Source organism: Myodes glareolus, chromosome 8 (genome assembly GCF_982192425.1).
Source record: "Myodes glareolus chromosome 8, mMyoGla1.1, whole genome shotgun sequence".
NCBI lineage: Eukaryota > Metazoa > Chordata > Mammalia > Rodentia > Cricetidae > Myodes > Myodes glareolus.
This window is the reverse complement of record NC_142033.1, coordinates 91,167,185-91,182,222: the sequence shown is the minus strand read 5'-3', so window position 1 is coordinate 91,182,222 and position 15,038 is coordinate 91,167,185. Positions and strand designations below refer to the sequence as shown.

General features: G+C 38.3%; 1 protein-coding gene and 1 long non-coding RNA gene across 13 annotated transcripts in view; one reads left to right on the top strand and one right to left on the bottom strand.

Annotated features, from left to right (window-relative positions):
- The window catches only part of Ehbp1 (EH domain binding protein 1), a 263,173-nt gene that overhangs the window by 97,525 nt on the left and 150,610 nt on the right, over positions 1 to 15,038 (top strand). For all 12 annotated transcript variants that reach the window (XM_087909201.1, XM_087909209.1, XM_087909211.1 and 9 more), the window contains exons 6-7: positions 6,116 to 6,297; positions 8,881 to 9,020. In XM_087909201.1, coding sequence (XP_087765327.1) covers positions 6,116 to 6,297; positions 8,881 to 9,020 — 322 coding nt within the window. The remainder of the gene's footprint in view (positions 1 to 6,115; positions 6,298 to 8,880; positions 9,021 to 15,038) is intronic.
- Positions 1 to 15,038, bottom strand: part of LOC146893952 (uncharacterized) — a 32,286-nt gene that overhangs the window by 7,110 nt on the left and 10,138 nt on the right. The window lies entirely within an intron of this gene.

Here is a 15,038-nt window from a genome sequence, read left to right as displayed (position 1 = left end):
GTTCGTTTGCACAGTGGAGTACTACACAGGAGAAAAAAAAATGGCATCTTGAAATTTGCAGGCAAACCAATGGATCTAGAAAACATTATATTCAGTGAGGTAACTCAGACCCAGAAATAAAAATATTATATCTACTCACTTATAAGTGGTATTTAGACATAGAGAGATAAAGCAAAGAAAACCAGCCTACAAATCACATTCCCAGAGAACCTAGACAACAATGAGGACACTAAGAGAGATATTTGTGGATCTAATCTACATGGGAAGTAGAGAAAGATAAGATCTCCTGAGTAAATTGGGAGCTTGGGAACCATGGGAGAGGGTGGAAGGGGAGGGAGGGAAGGAGAGAAAAATGTATAGCTAAATAAAATCAATAAAAAATATTTTTCATACAGTTTTATTATATTTCCCCTCCCCCAACTCCTCCCAGATTCTTCGTACCTCTCCACCTTTTTACCCACCCAACTTTGTGTCCACCTCTTGCATATGCTTTCTCTCAATCTCTTTCACACACAAAAAAAGAAACAATAAAAAACTCATTAAGAGAAAAACTTTCAAAACAAAGCAAAACAGAACAAAACATTGACAAAAGTACCATTGTTTTCATTTAGTGTTGACCAGCTACTCCTGGGTGTGGGGCCTGCCCTGCAGTGTGACTGGTTTTTCCAAAGACACTTCTGAGTCGGTGCACATTAACTGCAGAAAGCTTCCTGGTGGAGGTGGAAGCTTGTGGAAGAGACAGTCCTAAAGTAAGAGGACAGAGGGGCAGGAGCCTATAGCCAGGTCTGGGACTCCCGTAAGAGGACAGAGGAGCAGGAGCCTATAGCCAGGTCTGGGACTCCCGTAAGAGGACAGAGGGGCAGGAGCCTATAGCCAGGTCTGGGACTCCCGTAAGAGGACAGAGGGGCAGGAGCGTATAGCCAGGTCTGGGACTCCCATAAGAGGACAGAGGGGCAGGAGCCTATAGCCAGGTCTGGGACTCCCGGTTTGAGAGCAGTTGTGTGAGGGTTAAGTCATGGATTTTCCTGATTTTAGGTGGGTCACTTTCCTCCACGAAGTGCTTTGTCGTAGTTGTCTGAGTTTGAGGGATGCTCTGAAAGGCCAGGGAGAGCTAGATGTATAGTTTTTATGAGAAGAACGTTGCTGGTAAGGAAGGAAGCAACAAGTGCGAGACCGTAACTGAGACACGGGAAACAATGAGGAGGCCAAGGTGACTGCTTCCCATTTTCCCTTCAGCTCACCCATGTGAATCAGTTTATATCATATCCTATTCATCTTACATCTTCTTCTACCTGTTACTGGCCTATCTGGCTTTATAAAGCTCTGCCTAGCTCTACAAGTGGAAGGAAGTAGGTTACAGATTGCCAGTCACTCTACCATAGGAAACCTTACGTCCCTCTTTCTCTTTTTAAGATGAGGAATGCCTTCATGAACCTTAAAGATATGTGGGGGAAAATCTGGAACAGAAAGTGTTTGTGATAAAAATTCATAAAATTATAATTCACTTGTTTGCACAGTGGACATTTGTTGAGCAGTGGTTCTTGAACTAGGACCAGTAATAAACAAATACACAAAAATATCTGCCTTCATTGAACTTACAGGGTAGAGAGAGAAATAAGTATATAAATAAAATTTGCTTGTTTAATAGTATGTGCAAAGGAGGGAAAATACAGGGAAGACAAAATATGTCTACTGGGAGAGAAGCTGAAATTTTTTGTAAGGTGCTCAGAAAAGCAAAGTTGGGAAAGTAAGTTTGAGGAAGATCTGAAAGGCGAGGAGCGCAAGCTATATAATTTTTATGAGAAGAACGTTCCCAGGAAGTGTGAAGCTAAGAAACAATGAGGAGGCCAGGGCAGGGAGCCGAGAAAATGAGAGAGGGTATTAGAAAAAATAAGTCCAGGAACAGAGTCAGGAGGCTGATCATTTAAAGAACGAAAAATTCTCGTAGACTAAAACATTGTCTTTTCCTCTCCAGTCATACACAACCAGTTTTATAATACCAGGTGTAACAAGGTTAAACACAGAACTCAAAACAAAACAAAGCGTCTGTGCACAAGCTTTCTTTTTTTCTTTTTCTTTCCATCTCCTTTTGTTGGGTTTGGCTTGTTGTTTTATGAGGACCTTGAGATGTGTTGGCAAGTTAGTCATTTGCTCTTGGATTTTAATTGTAAGCACTCAGCAGGAGCAGCCCAGAGGTGCTGGTAAGTTCTGCTTCTTTTCTCTCCCCTATTCAAATGAGGGATTTGCTGGTTTTATAGCCAGACAAGACTGGGTTATTTCCAAGTTCATATTTTTCATCCACTCCTCTCATGAGTTTATTCTTTCCTGGTCTTGTGTGATAGAGGCCTTCTTCCTCCTGTGTTTAGGATTCCTTTAATTATTTTCTGCACTGCTAGATTGGTGATCATGACTTCCTTTAGTTGGTGCTTATTTCGAAAATCTTTCACTGTTAATTTTAAAAGATAAATCTGTGTAGTAGTCTTAGTTGACAGCCCTTACCCTTGGGGTTTTAAATATATCATTCTATTCTTTCCTGGCTTTTGGAATTTCTCTTGAGAGGTTTGATGCCATTGTGATGTGAGTTGTCATTTTTCTCTTCTAGCTTCTAATATTTTTTTCTTAGTTTCATAGTTTTGGCATCTTGACTCTAATGTGTCATGAAAAGATCTTTGGCCCTCTCTATTGGGAGTTTAAATGTCTTGTGCTTGGCTGTCCATTTCTTTCTCTTATTTTTTCTGCTATAATTACATTGAGGTTTTTTTTTTTATCTCAGCTCTCTCTTGTACTCTACAAATTCATAGGTTTGCTCTTCAGTTATGTCCCAGAGGGTTCTTTTTTTTAAAGTTGTAGTCATGCTCATATTTTTGGATATTAATGTCTAACATAATTTCCTTGATCTTGTCCATTTTGATACCCCCCCCGGGTTTGGTCAAATCTATTGGTGATACTTTTGACTGTGTTTTTCATTTTAATTTGTTGAGTTTTTAATTTTCAGTGTTTCTCTTGTCTTCTATCTTCCTCTCCCAATGTGCAGCTTCCTTGTTTTCCCGTGTGTGTTGTATGCTGTCTTCATGCCCTGAGCTGCTCTCTCTAGTTTCTGTGCCTGTCATCTTTGAAGTTATTGGCCATTTTTACAAGGAAACTTCTGAATTCTTCATCTGGCTTTTGACTCATGTCAGTGTCTTTGGGTTTAGCAGTTGTTTCCCCTGGTTGCCTTGTCTTTTCATGTTTCTTGTACTTCTGTGTTGCGCTTCACTACTGCTGAGTGGGTACCTCCTCCAGTTTTATTTGAGGATATTAGTAAACAGTCCTCACTTGAGACCTCAAGTGCCAGTACCACTCAGAAGAGAAAACAAAGCACTTTTGGATGCGCCTTCTGTTTCCTCTCAGCCTACTGTACAGCCACATGGTGCTGCATTCTCTCCAGGACATTACCTTCCTGTTTCTTTTCTGTTGCAGTGTTTGGGCATTCAGTCCCCTTCTTTGCAGTGTGTGATGTACTGTCCAGCTTTGTGGACATTTTTGCGACTGTTAACTCTAGTGGTTTTTTTGACTCTTCTTAGTTGCCATGTAACACAGAGTGGCTTCTGGTCATTGTTTTTGTCATGAAGATTTTTCTAAATGGAATTGCTCAGTCATAATATGTGCATGAATTCAACTTTAGAAGACAATGCAGAGTTGTTCCCCAAGTGGCTATGCTAGTTGACATGGTCCCCAGCAGTATGAATGATGGTTCTTAGCGATACTTGCTGTTGTTCAGCTTTCAAAAACATTTGTCAGTGTGAGAAAGTGAAACTGAAATTTAGTTATAGAACTAAGTCCTAATGCCCCATTCTATCTCAAATTAGTTTTCTAACAATAGTAAGTTGCATTTATTAGATATGGAAATATATAGGCTTTCTATAACAACGGAAAAGTCAAGAAAGGGAGAATGAGAACTTAATGGAAACTTTATGGTAACTTGTTCAGGGGACCCGAAAATGTGATTTTAGACTGACTGGGGCGTGACCACCTGACTGGAGGGTGGGGGTCTTAGTAGGATGGGGAGAGAGCACGAGCCAGAGAGAAGGGAATCGAGGTGGAGAAAGGAGAGAATGGTGGTGTGGAACTTGCTGAAAATCAGATGATTCTTGGGCCCAGTTGTAGGTCTACTAGTTTAGGAAGTGAAGAAATGGGACCGACGTTTGCCTGAGTGCATTTATTTTGTATGAGCTCTGTTAGTTTTGTTTATTTTTTAATTAGCACTATTGGAAAGCTTTTGCTAGGCAGTGTGACAGAATGCATTTAGACCTCAGTGTTTTATTACCCATTGTCTCAGAGACACACAGTGTCAAATACTGCAGCAGAAAAGTTTATCTGAATAACCGTTGCTCTAAAAATAAAATAATAAAACTTATAGAATACTAATCACTAAATCTCTACATCTTAAAAGGAGTGTCTTCAAACACAGCTTTCAAAATTCTAAGTTATGTTAATTTCATAGTTTATTACAAAACTAAATTGTTATATCAGGATCAATGTCGTAATTTTGTGAAACAGAACAAGCACTGAGAGTGATAACGTGACAGTTTGTGTGTCATGCTTTTCAACCTGGGGCTTTACATCCCGTATTAGATGGAGAGTTGTTAGCTATTCTAAAGGTACAATAAGAGATTATTGTTCATATCAGTGTAATAAATTGATATTCCTGACTGTACTTTTTCATTTTGCACATTGTCAAAACCTTGGACCTTAATCTTATCCTTTGATTGACAGTAGCGACTAGGGAAAGAACACGTGTATTGTTAGGGACAGTCACATCTGTTCAACTTGATTCAGTTGAGGGTATTTGCATATTCTTAAGTATTTCTTCTGAGAGGGCTTAACTTCTCAAGTGCTTGATGCATTTTTGAAATTCATTCATAAGGTATCTGCATGCACTAATAGTTCTGTGTAATATTGCTGTGCATAATCTGACAGATAAGACCACATTTTAAAATAGGCATTCTTGAGGGAGGTGACATTATGTTTTACCTATTTGTTAGGCAGAAATGTTAGGTTTTTTTTTTTAAAAAAATGTCTTGTAATGCTTTGATTCAAGTACAATAGCCTTACTCTAGGCAAATTGACCTCTCATATGATGAACCAGAATTTATTGAACAGTAATAAAGGTGTTAATAATAAAATTTCCTGCCTTGGTAGGAAAATTGAGTAATTAAATGTCTGTTTAGTAACTCCTTTATTTTTAAATAGGGATTATTACCAAGGCTGAGGTTTCTTTAATGTTAAACTTTAATGTTTCTTTCAATTCTAATGTCAACCTCAGAAAATAGTGGATAGTATATAACCTCTGGTTTACATTGTCACAGATTGTCTTGTATCTGAATTGCCTCTTGCCAGTAGAACACAATGAAAGATTATCTTATGTGTTATCATATGTCTGCGGAATTTATATGATATTCACACATGGTTAATGCCTAGCCATTTACTATCCTGTTTGAATCAGCCTCCTAAACCCTTATTCTTAAACGCCTTAAAGAGCAGACAGGCTTCATGTGTGGTTCTGAGAAGTGGGCACTAACTGTTTTAAAGACTTTTTACGTAGACTGGGGTCAGTCAGCAGTGTTGCCATGGGATCTGCAAAACAGTTTCTTTACTGACATATGTGATCTTAAGGAAAAGACTAGAATTAATCACAAAATGTCTTGGAAAAAATTATAGATTTAACAGGAAAATACCATCATGTTACATTAATTTAATCAAGATTTAGGGCAGTTAATGACAGATTGATTTCTCACACTAACCTGGAACCTTTCCTAGTTTCCCTGAGGCAGGGTCTCATGTAGTTGGGGCCAGCCGTGAACTCAGGATCCTCTTGCCTCTGCCCACCCTAGTGCTGGGATTGCGGGCATGAGCCCCTGTGCATGCTCTCTACAAGTTTTTATCCCATATTTTCTTCTAGTATAAGTATTTTTGAGTCAACTCTTTTTGTTTTATTTTTTATCTACTTTACTTAATATAAAAGGTCATCACAATTTTATTATTGTATTATAAGAATTATTTAGTGAAGGAAGTTCTTAATTTTTATTAGCTATAAAATAATTCTAAACTGCATAATTATTTTTTTCTCTTACAGGAATCCCCTTCTGGTCGGAGGAAAGCTCTTGCTACTAGCAGCATTAATATGAAACAATATGCAAGCCCTATGCCAACTCAAACTGATGTCAAGTTAAAATTTAAGCCATTATCTAAAAAAGTTGTATCTGCCACTCTCCAGTTTTCATTATCTTGTATCTTTCTTCGGGAAGGAAAAGCAACGTAAGTTTCTATCATTAAATAAGAGACTTCCTTCATCTCGTGTTTTAAAATACCACAGCGTTTGTCTTAGTAGAATGGCAATAAGATGAACATCATTCAAATGAATCCAAGGCACGAACTCAAGGCAAGAATTGAAGCAGAAGCCATGGAGGAATAGAGGTCACTGGGCTTGGCTTTCTCAGCTGACTTTCTTATACACGCAGGGCCCCTGCCTCAGGGTGGTACCGCCCACAGTGCCTTTTTCCATATCTATCATTAATCAAGAAAATGATCCTTCTGGCCAGCCTGATGGAGGCAATTTCTTAAGTGAGGTTCCCTTTTCCAAAGTGACTCTGATTTGTGTCCAGTTGACAAAAGTAACCAATACAATACCTTTCTCAAAAAACAAAACAAACCAGAAATCACTTCTTATGTGCTGAATAAGCACTTACTGCATTGTCAAGTCAGGAACAAGTACATGTGGTATCTACAGTGCAAGAGCCTGTCTAAGTAGAATGTGAAAGGGCAGAATAAATGAAAATGCTATGCTGGGAACTCTCTCTTAAAGATAAGGGAGAAGGATGGTGCATTCTGAACCACAGTTCTGCACACATTTAGCCCAGTAGAATGTGGTTACTATAATTGGCCATGTCGGCTTGACTGATGAGCTGGTTTCTGTGTATCACTCGAAGTGAGATGCTTGGCTCTCATCTCCAAGGCAGCAGGTGACATGATAGACGGAGCCATCAGCTGAGAGAAGCTGTGCTCCCGAGTGAGTGTGGTAGGGAGGTGGTGGGGAATGGACTGTAACCCTGAAGTGTGAGCCAAGCGAAAGGAACGGAGACTGAGCAGTAAGTGCATCGGCACCACCCGTAGCCGTCTGGGTAAGAAAAAGCTCATTTAAACTGAGAGTATCAATATAATATGAATCCTTATCATTTATTACTGGTAACTGAGAATTTGGAAGGCATTCATATGAATAATACAAATTTTCTTGTTTATGTTGACTGTCATGAAATTCGTTTAAAAAGAGGAAATTGTTTTGTTAACTTGGCCTATGTAAAACAAAATGTGAAGGATTTCTATACTTGGCTTAGTTTGCATAGTTATCTCATATTCTGAAGATAAAATTATTAAAGATTATAAAAGAGCAGTATTTTAATTTTTTCTGTCTGAATTTGGCAGAAGTATACAAAACTGAAAATTAATATGTTGTATAACATTTTAAAATGTGTTCAGTGAGTTTTAAGGTAAAAATAACAGATGAAGAAAACATAAGTGAGTTGTCTCGAGATATTTAACATAAACTTCATAAAATTATATTTTTAAATATTTGAGATAAAAAAATTCACATTTTATCAAATAGATGGTGTCCAACTCATAATTAGCTAAAGATTTCATCTCGTGTTTCTTCAAAAGACTAGACTTTGCTTTAGATGATTTATTTTTGGTTGCAGTAGTTACTTTTAGGGCCTGTGGCTCTACGAAAACTTAACACATGGTTTGCAGGGTTTACCATTTGATTTTCTCCAGCCCATAGATCCAAAATGGTTCATGGTTTTCTATCCAAAATTCCTGTTCTAATTCCTTTTGGAAGTTTTAAGTGTTTCATTTTAGTTTTTAACATTTATTTTGTTATTTTATGTGTTATATATATAATTTTCTATGTGTGTTATACTTAGTTTATATATTTGTCTGTATTTATACCTGTGCACCGTGGACTTGCCTGAAACCTGCAAAGGCCAGAAGGCGTTGGATGCTTTGTAACTGGAGTTACAGACACTTGTGAGCTGTCAGTGCTGGGAATTGAACCCAGCTTTGTCCAGAAGGGCAGCCAGTTCTCTTAACCTCTGATCTGTCTGTCCAGTTCAAGTTTTATTTTAAAGTCAAGATTTATCTCATTTGTGGACTGCCCAAGGTTTTGTTTCTAGACTTAATGCTCAAGAAACTATACTTGAATTCTCTGCGGAAACTTTTTGTCTTCCATGGGGTGCCAGCACAAGTACTTTCTAAAGCTTTAACAAGTTAGAGTTTATAGTTTTGTTTGCTTTGCAGTGAATACGTCATTTAGAAATATATATGGTTTGTAAAATTCTTACATTTAAAATATTCTTATACAACATGCAAGGCAGTACTCTTATTTTACAGAAAGAAGGAATATGTTAATATTTTTATCTTATATCCATTATCCAAAATGCTTAGCTCTGCAAGTTTTCAGATTTCAATTTTTTCTTGATTTGAGGGTGTTTGCATATATATAAGGATATCTTAGGGAGGGAACCCAGGTCTAAACACAATGCCATTTAACTTTCATGCATACTTTCTTTATGTGGCCTAAAGTAGTTTTTACACAGTGTCTTCAGTGCACAGTGTCTCCCATGCACCTGAACCTCAACTGCAGCCTGTCACATGCCAAGTGTGAGGTGTTCCACGCGTGTCACCTTTATCAGCATGCGAAAGCTTGGCCTTCAGAGTGCTTTAGGTTTTGGAATGTTTTGGATTCAAGATTTGCAGATTAGGCATATTAAACATCTATTTTCTAATTATTTTTCAAGTAATGTCATCTAGTAAGTTGTGTATTGTATTTTGACTAATTTGATATAGGGACGAAGATATGCAGAGTTTGGCTAGTTTGATGAGTATGAAGCAGGCTGACATTGGCAATTTAGATGATTTTGAAGAAGATAATGAAGATGATGATGAGAATCGAGTGAACCAAGAGGAAAAGGCAGCAAAAATTACAGGTTGGCTTTACTAGCATTGAACTAAAAGTTTATTTTCTAATTTGTGAATTAAGTTTTGATTTCTTTTTTAACACATGTATTTAAGACAGTATGTTTTACATGTGCTTTGTATGTTTCTACCTTGTTTACTTCTGGTCAAATTCAAGTAAAACTCAGGTCCCTTTGTTTCAGTTTCAAAAAAAATCTTACTGAAGTTTTTTCTTTATAGTTTAAACATATGATGTATTTTTGTTAATTTTCCAAAAATTAACTTATTTGCATTTTTATCCTTTCATATAGAGGACTTAGATTCTAAAGTATTTGGTTCAAAAAAGAAAGACATAGTTTTATAATCTCATCCAAATCTGTACCATTTTGCTCAATTTTATACTTCTTGCCTTGAGATTTTGTCCAATGTTGATATTTGTAAACTGTGCTTCATTTACTTGTCACATCTATTATTTTTAGCCCATCTCTTACTTTAAGTATGTCTCTAATAGATATCATTTGGCTACTCTAGCTCCATAATGTTTGCTTTTTAATAGCTCTTTGCAGAGGTGGGGCAGTGATTCAGTCAGCAAAGCGCCTGCCACACACTGTAGTGACCAGAGTTCTGTCCCAGAAGCACAGAGACTTTGTCTGTAATCCAGTGCTGGAGGGATAAAAGGAGGGACTGTGGGGGCTGCTGGCCTGGCCAAATCAGCGGGCTCAGGGTTCAATGAGAGAATTGAGAAAGCTACCTGACTTTGGCTTTTGGCTGCACACACACTTACACCACACATGTGCATGCTCCCACCTGCCTACTCACAAAGCCAAGTGATACACAAGAATGTAAAAAGTTCTCTATCCCAGTAACTGATCTAATTTTACTTATATTAGTATATATATATAAACATGTATATATACATTCAAATATATATGGTTTTGAGGCCTTTTCTTATTATTTTCCTCTCTCTATCTCCCTTCATTTTGACACTCTGATTTTTAATTTTTTACATGTGTATGGGTCTTTGGCCTGTGTATATATCTGTGTGCCACATGCATGCCTGCATTGGTAGAGACCAGAAGAGGGTTTTAGAGCCCCTGGAACTAGAATGAATGTGTTCTGTTTTCATTTTAGAATAATAGACTTTAAAATGAGTAAACCAGACAGATAAAAATGAATAACCCTGTGGATCTTACTAGTATTAAAATTAAAACAGAGTATATTATTGCTCCTCTTATAAGAAATACAATATAATTTTCTTTGCCAGTCCCTTGCCTCTATCTCCTTTGGGCTATTATACTTATTTCATTAGTATCTGTTCCCCCCAATAAAAAATGTTAGCATACAATTGCATTTTCTAGTGATGGCAGCAGCAGCACAATACTTTATTTTTATTGAAAAGAGGTTTTTTCCTCAATATGGTATATTCTGATTACAGTTTTTCTTCCCCCAGCTCCTCCCTACGTACCCATCCACCTAAATCCACACTCGTTCTTTCTTTAATTAGAATACAAAGAGGTAATTAATAATAAAGAGGTGATTATAATTACAAAGAATAGTAATTATAAAAAATAAAATAAGATAAAATAAAAACAAATCAAAATAGGACAAAACAAACAAAGGGTGGAAAAAAGAGCCAAAGAAAAAACGTCAAGAAACACATACAGATGCTGAGGCTACACATTTTCACACAGAAATTCCATAAATACAAAATTGGAAACCATAATATATAAACAAAAGATCTCTAATGGGCAGAGAGGGGGAACCTCAGATAAAGCATTGTGAGATACAAAAACAATCTTGAAAACTACTACTGAGTTCATTGGCTCTCTGTGGCTGGGCATGGGGCCTGCCTTTAAATGTGGTTTGTATCCCCAGTGCGACTCCGTTGGAGAAGACTAATGTTTCCTTTGTGAGCAGCTAGCAATTAAAGACAGCTTCTGGGTTAGGGATGGGGCTGTGTCTATTTCCCCCCTCAGCTCTTGACCCTATCCGGCTTAGACTTGTGCAGGCCCTGTGCCTGCTGTGCCGTCACTGTCTCTGAATTCATATGCATCTGTCCTGTTGTGTCTAGAAAGCCTTGCTTGCTTCCTTGATGTTTCTATCTCCCCCCCACCCCACCCCCACCCCCGGTTCTTTCAGTCTAAGAGGAAGAATTTCAAGGAGACAAGTCTCTCATTGGAGAGAGACCTTGTGCTCTTAACTACTGAGCCATCTCTCTAGCTCCTGAGAATATTTTGAAATGTAATCATTTTTGTATGGTAATTTGAAAATTGTATAGTACAACTAGCACTTTTTTAGTTGTAGGTCTCTATATTGGTTTCCATCTACCATAACCTCTATCAGAGGAAGCTTCTCTGATAATGGCTGAGCAAGATACTGATCTATGAGTATAGTAGAATGTTGGTATCAGTCATTTTATTGCTACATTCCTTTAACAAAAGATTAGTATTTGGTTTTTCTCTAGGTTCGTGGCCTATCTTGTCCCAGATTCTTGACTACTTAGGTAGTGTTGGCCATGAATTCTATCTCATGGAGTGGAACTTAATTCCAATTAGATAGTGATTGGTTATTCCTGCAACTTTTGTGCCACTATTGCACCAGCATAGCTTTTAGGCAGGTCACAGGTAGATCCAAGCATTTGTAGCTGGGTTGGTGTTTCCTTTTCTCCACTGGTAGTGTCCAGAGTACCTTCTAATACCATGAACACTACTCAGAAGGGGTGAAGACTGGATAGACACCAGCTTGGCTTTTCTATGTTCAGTGAGTTGTGTAGGTGTTGACTTCAGTTTGTGAACAGCAACCAATAGCTTTGACAATAGCCTGGGTTGCTTGGAGGTCTCCATGGGAAAACCCTGCATGGGTGTCATACTTCTTCCATTATTCTCGCCTGTTCATTCCTGCTCCTGCTGAACTGCCTTTTCTTCCTAACAAGTTCCTTGAGTGAGTAGAGCTTAGAAGTTCTTCACTTAAACAAGGGAAACTCAGACTGAGTGACTGAGGAATATAACTCTCCCTCTCCCCTCAACTAGTAACTGCCTTAGTTAGTTTCTCGGGGAGAGGTAAGGTCTTGCCAGCTCCTCCCTCATCCATGATGAAATGTTGATGAACCCTATCTTCCTGCTCCCTTTTGTATGATGTTCTGTGAACAGTGAGGAGGTGATTAGCTGGCCCTTTAGGACTGAGAACTCAACAGTCACTCATTCTTAGCACTTTGCCCAGTTAAGAGTCTCTGCAGTAACTGTTGTCCACTGCAGACAGAAGCTTCTCTTACCAAGGCTGTGGACAGCACTTATCTTAGGCAGTCCACTTAGAAGGCAGCAATAGTAGGTTCCCCTTCAGGACCTATGACCTGCCCAACCATGGACTTTTGACCAGTGTACATTATCAGGTGTGGATTCTGCTTGTGAAGCAGGCCTCAGATCCAATCAGAAGGTCATTGGTTACCTCTCCATCACAGTCACACACTTACTGCACCAGCGGGTGTGTCTTTCCTGGTTGGTTGCTGTTGATGCATGCAGAGTTCACAGATGGGTAAAACTGTGAATTTTTTTCCCTCCCAGTGGCTGCATAATGTTTTCTAGGACTGTAAAAGCCAGCCAGTGGAGAGGAAGTTCCAGCTAACTTTCTATTTGGTTTCTCTTTATCCTGCAACCTATGTGACTTCAACAATTATCATCTGTTTTGCTGGGCAGCCAGCAGCAGTATGTATTGTTTTGTGTGTACAATTGTGTGTATTGTTTTTGGGGTCTCTGGAACCTCCTTGGCCAACAACTTAAAGAAGGAAGTATTCCATACCCTGTTACTAGTATTATTGTTTATTAACCTTGTCTTCTGGTAGTAACATTATCTACCTATCCAGGGTGTCTTTCTTCAAACTCTTTCTTTCCTGTTTAAATTATTATTTTTGACTAGTTTACAAAATAGTGGCTTCTACATCCAGCCTTTGTTTCAGCTATCCCCTTACCTCCTTATCTCTTCCTTCCCTCACTTCCATCCCCATATAAACCTTTACTCCCCAGTGTCCCCCACCACATTATATCACATGTGCTCTACTGTTGCTCCCCCTAAGTCCTCTTCCCATCCACTCTCTAATTGCTCCATTTTTAACTTCTTAACCTCTGCAGGCACCCGAGTTGAACTCACAAATCTAAATAGAGCTGCATAGAAGAGACAGCGGGTGGTATTTGTCTTTATCTGCTCTGGTCACTCACTTAGTGTAATATTTTCCCACAAATCTCATTTTTCCATTTGCTTTACAACGTGATGAACTTCTGTCATGAACATATTCTGTACTTTTATCATCCATCCATCAGATGACTGGTTGCATTTCCTAGCTATTGAATAGACAGCGAGTGTGTGCACATGCCTCTGCAGTAACATGGAGAATCCTTTGATTGCTGGTCCAGGAGTGGTATAGCTGTTGTCATATGGTCGCTCTCTTTTTAGCTCTTTGAGGATTTTCTACTGTGATTTCCATAGTGGTTGCTAGTTTACACTCCCACCACCAGTAAAGGTTCATCCTTCTCCATATCCTCACCAGCATTTGTTATCAATGATGATTTTCTTGATGATAGCCATTCTGACTGGGTTGGATGGAGCCTCAAAGTAATTTTGATTTGCATTTCCCTAGAAACATTTAAAGGTATTTATTAGCCATTTGGGTTTCTTCTTTTGAGGACACTGTGCCAATCCACAGACCATTTTTGCACTGGGTTGTTTGATTTCTTTATGTTTACTTCTTTTTTTGCAGAATATGTTCTAGACATTATTGCTGTCAGATGTGTAACTGGTGAAGGTCTTAGATCCTATAGGGTGCCTTCTCATCCTGTGATTGCTGGCTGCTCAGAAAGCTTGTGATTGCAAGGTTTCCCTTGTCAGTTGTTGGCCTCATTCTCCGAGCAAGTGAGGTGCTGTTCTAAAATCCTCACTTTTACCTAGGCCTTGAACTATTTTCTCTACCTTTTTCTCTAACAGCTTTGGTGTGTCAGATCTTAACTTTAGGCCTTTGATCTATTTGGAGTTAATTTTTGTAATGTGTGACAGATAAGAATCTAGTTTCATTCTTCTACATGTGGATATTTCATTTTCCAAACACCATGTATGTATTGACAAGGCGTTTTTTTTTTCCTCCAGTGTGGTTTTAAGCATCGTTATTAAAAACCAGGTAGCTATATATATGGGTTTATATCTGGGACTGAATTCTGTTGATCTTCACATTGGCTTCACACTGTTCCAGTGTTGTCATCATCATTATCATTATTATTATTAATTATTTTTACTTTGATGCTGTAGCATTAAATTTTGAAATAAAATGTTTAAAATAATTTGAAAATCTGGCATTTTATGCATCTAGTGTTATTCTTATTGTTCAGAATTGTTTTGATTACTAAAAGGTTTTTTATGCTTACATATTAATTTTTTATTGTTTTTATTAGTGTATTGTGTATCCATGTGCATTTCCACAGCATGCATGCAGAGGTCAGAGGAGAAGCTGTGGAAGTTGGTTTTCTCCTCACTTCAGTGACTGAACTCTGGTTGTCAGGCTTGCTAGCAGCTTCTCTCACCCACTGAGCAATCTCACTGGTCTTCCACAGGAATTTTACGATTTCTATGGGAGAATGGTTATAGAATTTTAATAAGTATCACATTGAATCATTAGGTGGTTTTTGGTGGGAACAATCATTTCACAATATTAATTTTTCCAGTGCATGAGCAATAGGAGATCCCATTTTCTAGAGTCATCCTCAATTTTTCTTCAGTGTTTTAAATTTTGCTGTAGGGGTCTTTCATTTCCTTGGCTAGGTTCATTCCAAGGCTTTTTCTGAATGGGATTGTTTCCCTAATTTCTTTCTTAATACTTAATACCTTTATTGCTGGAATGTGGGAAGGCTACTATTTTTGTTTTAGTTTTGGTGCTGGAGCATTGGGTTAATGGTTCAGAGCACTGACTACTGTTACAGAGGAGCTGGTTTCAATTCTCAGCACCTACATAGTGGTTCACAACCATCTGTTGTAGTTGGGACTTTTGGGGGGGGGGCACCACACAGCTC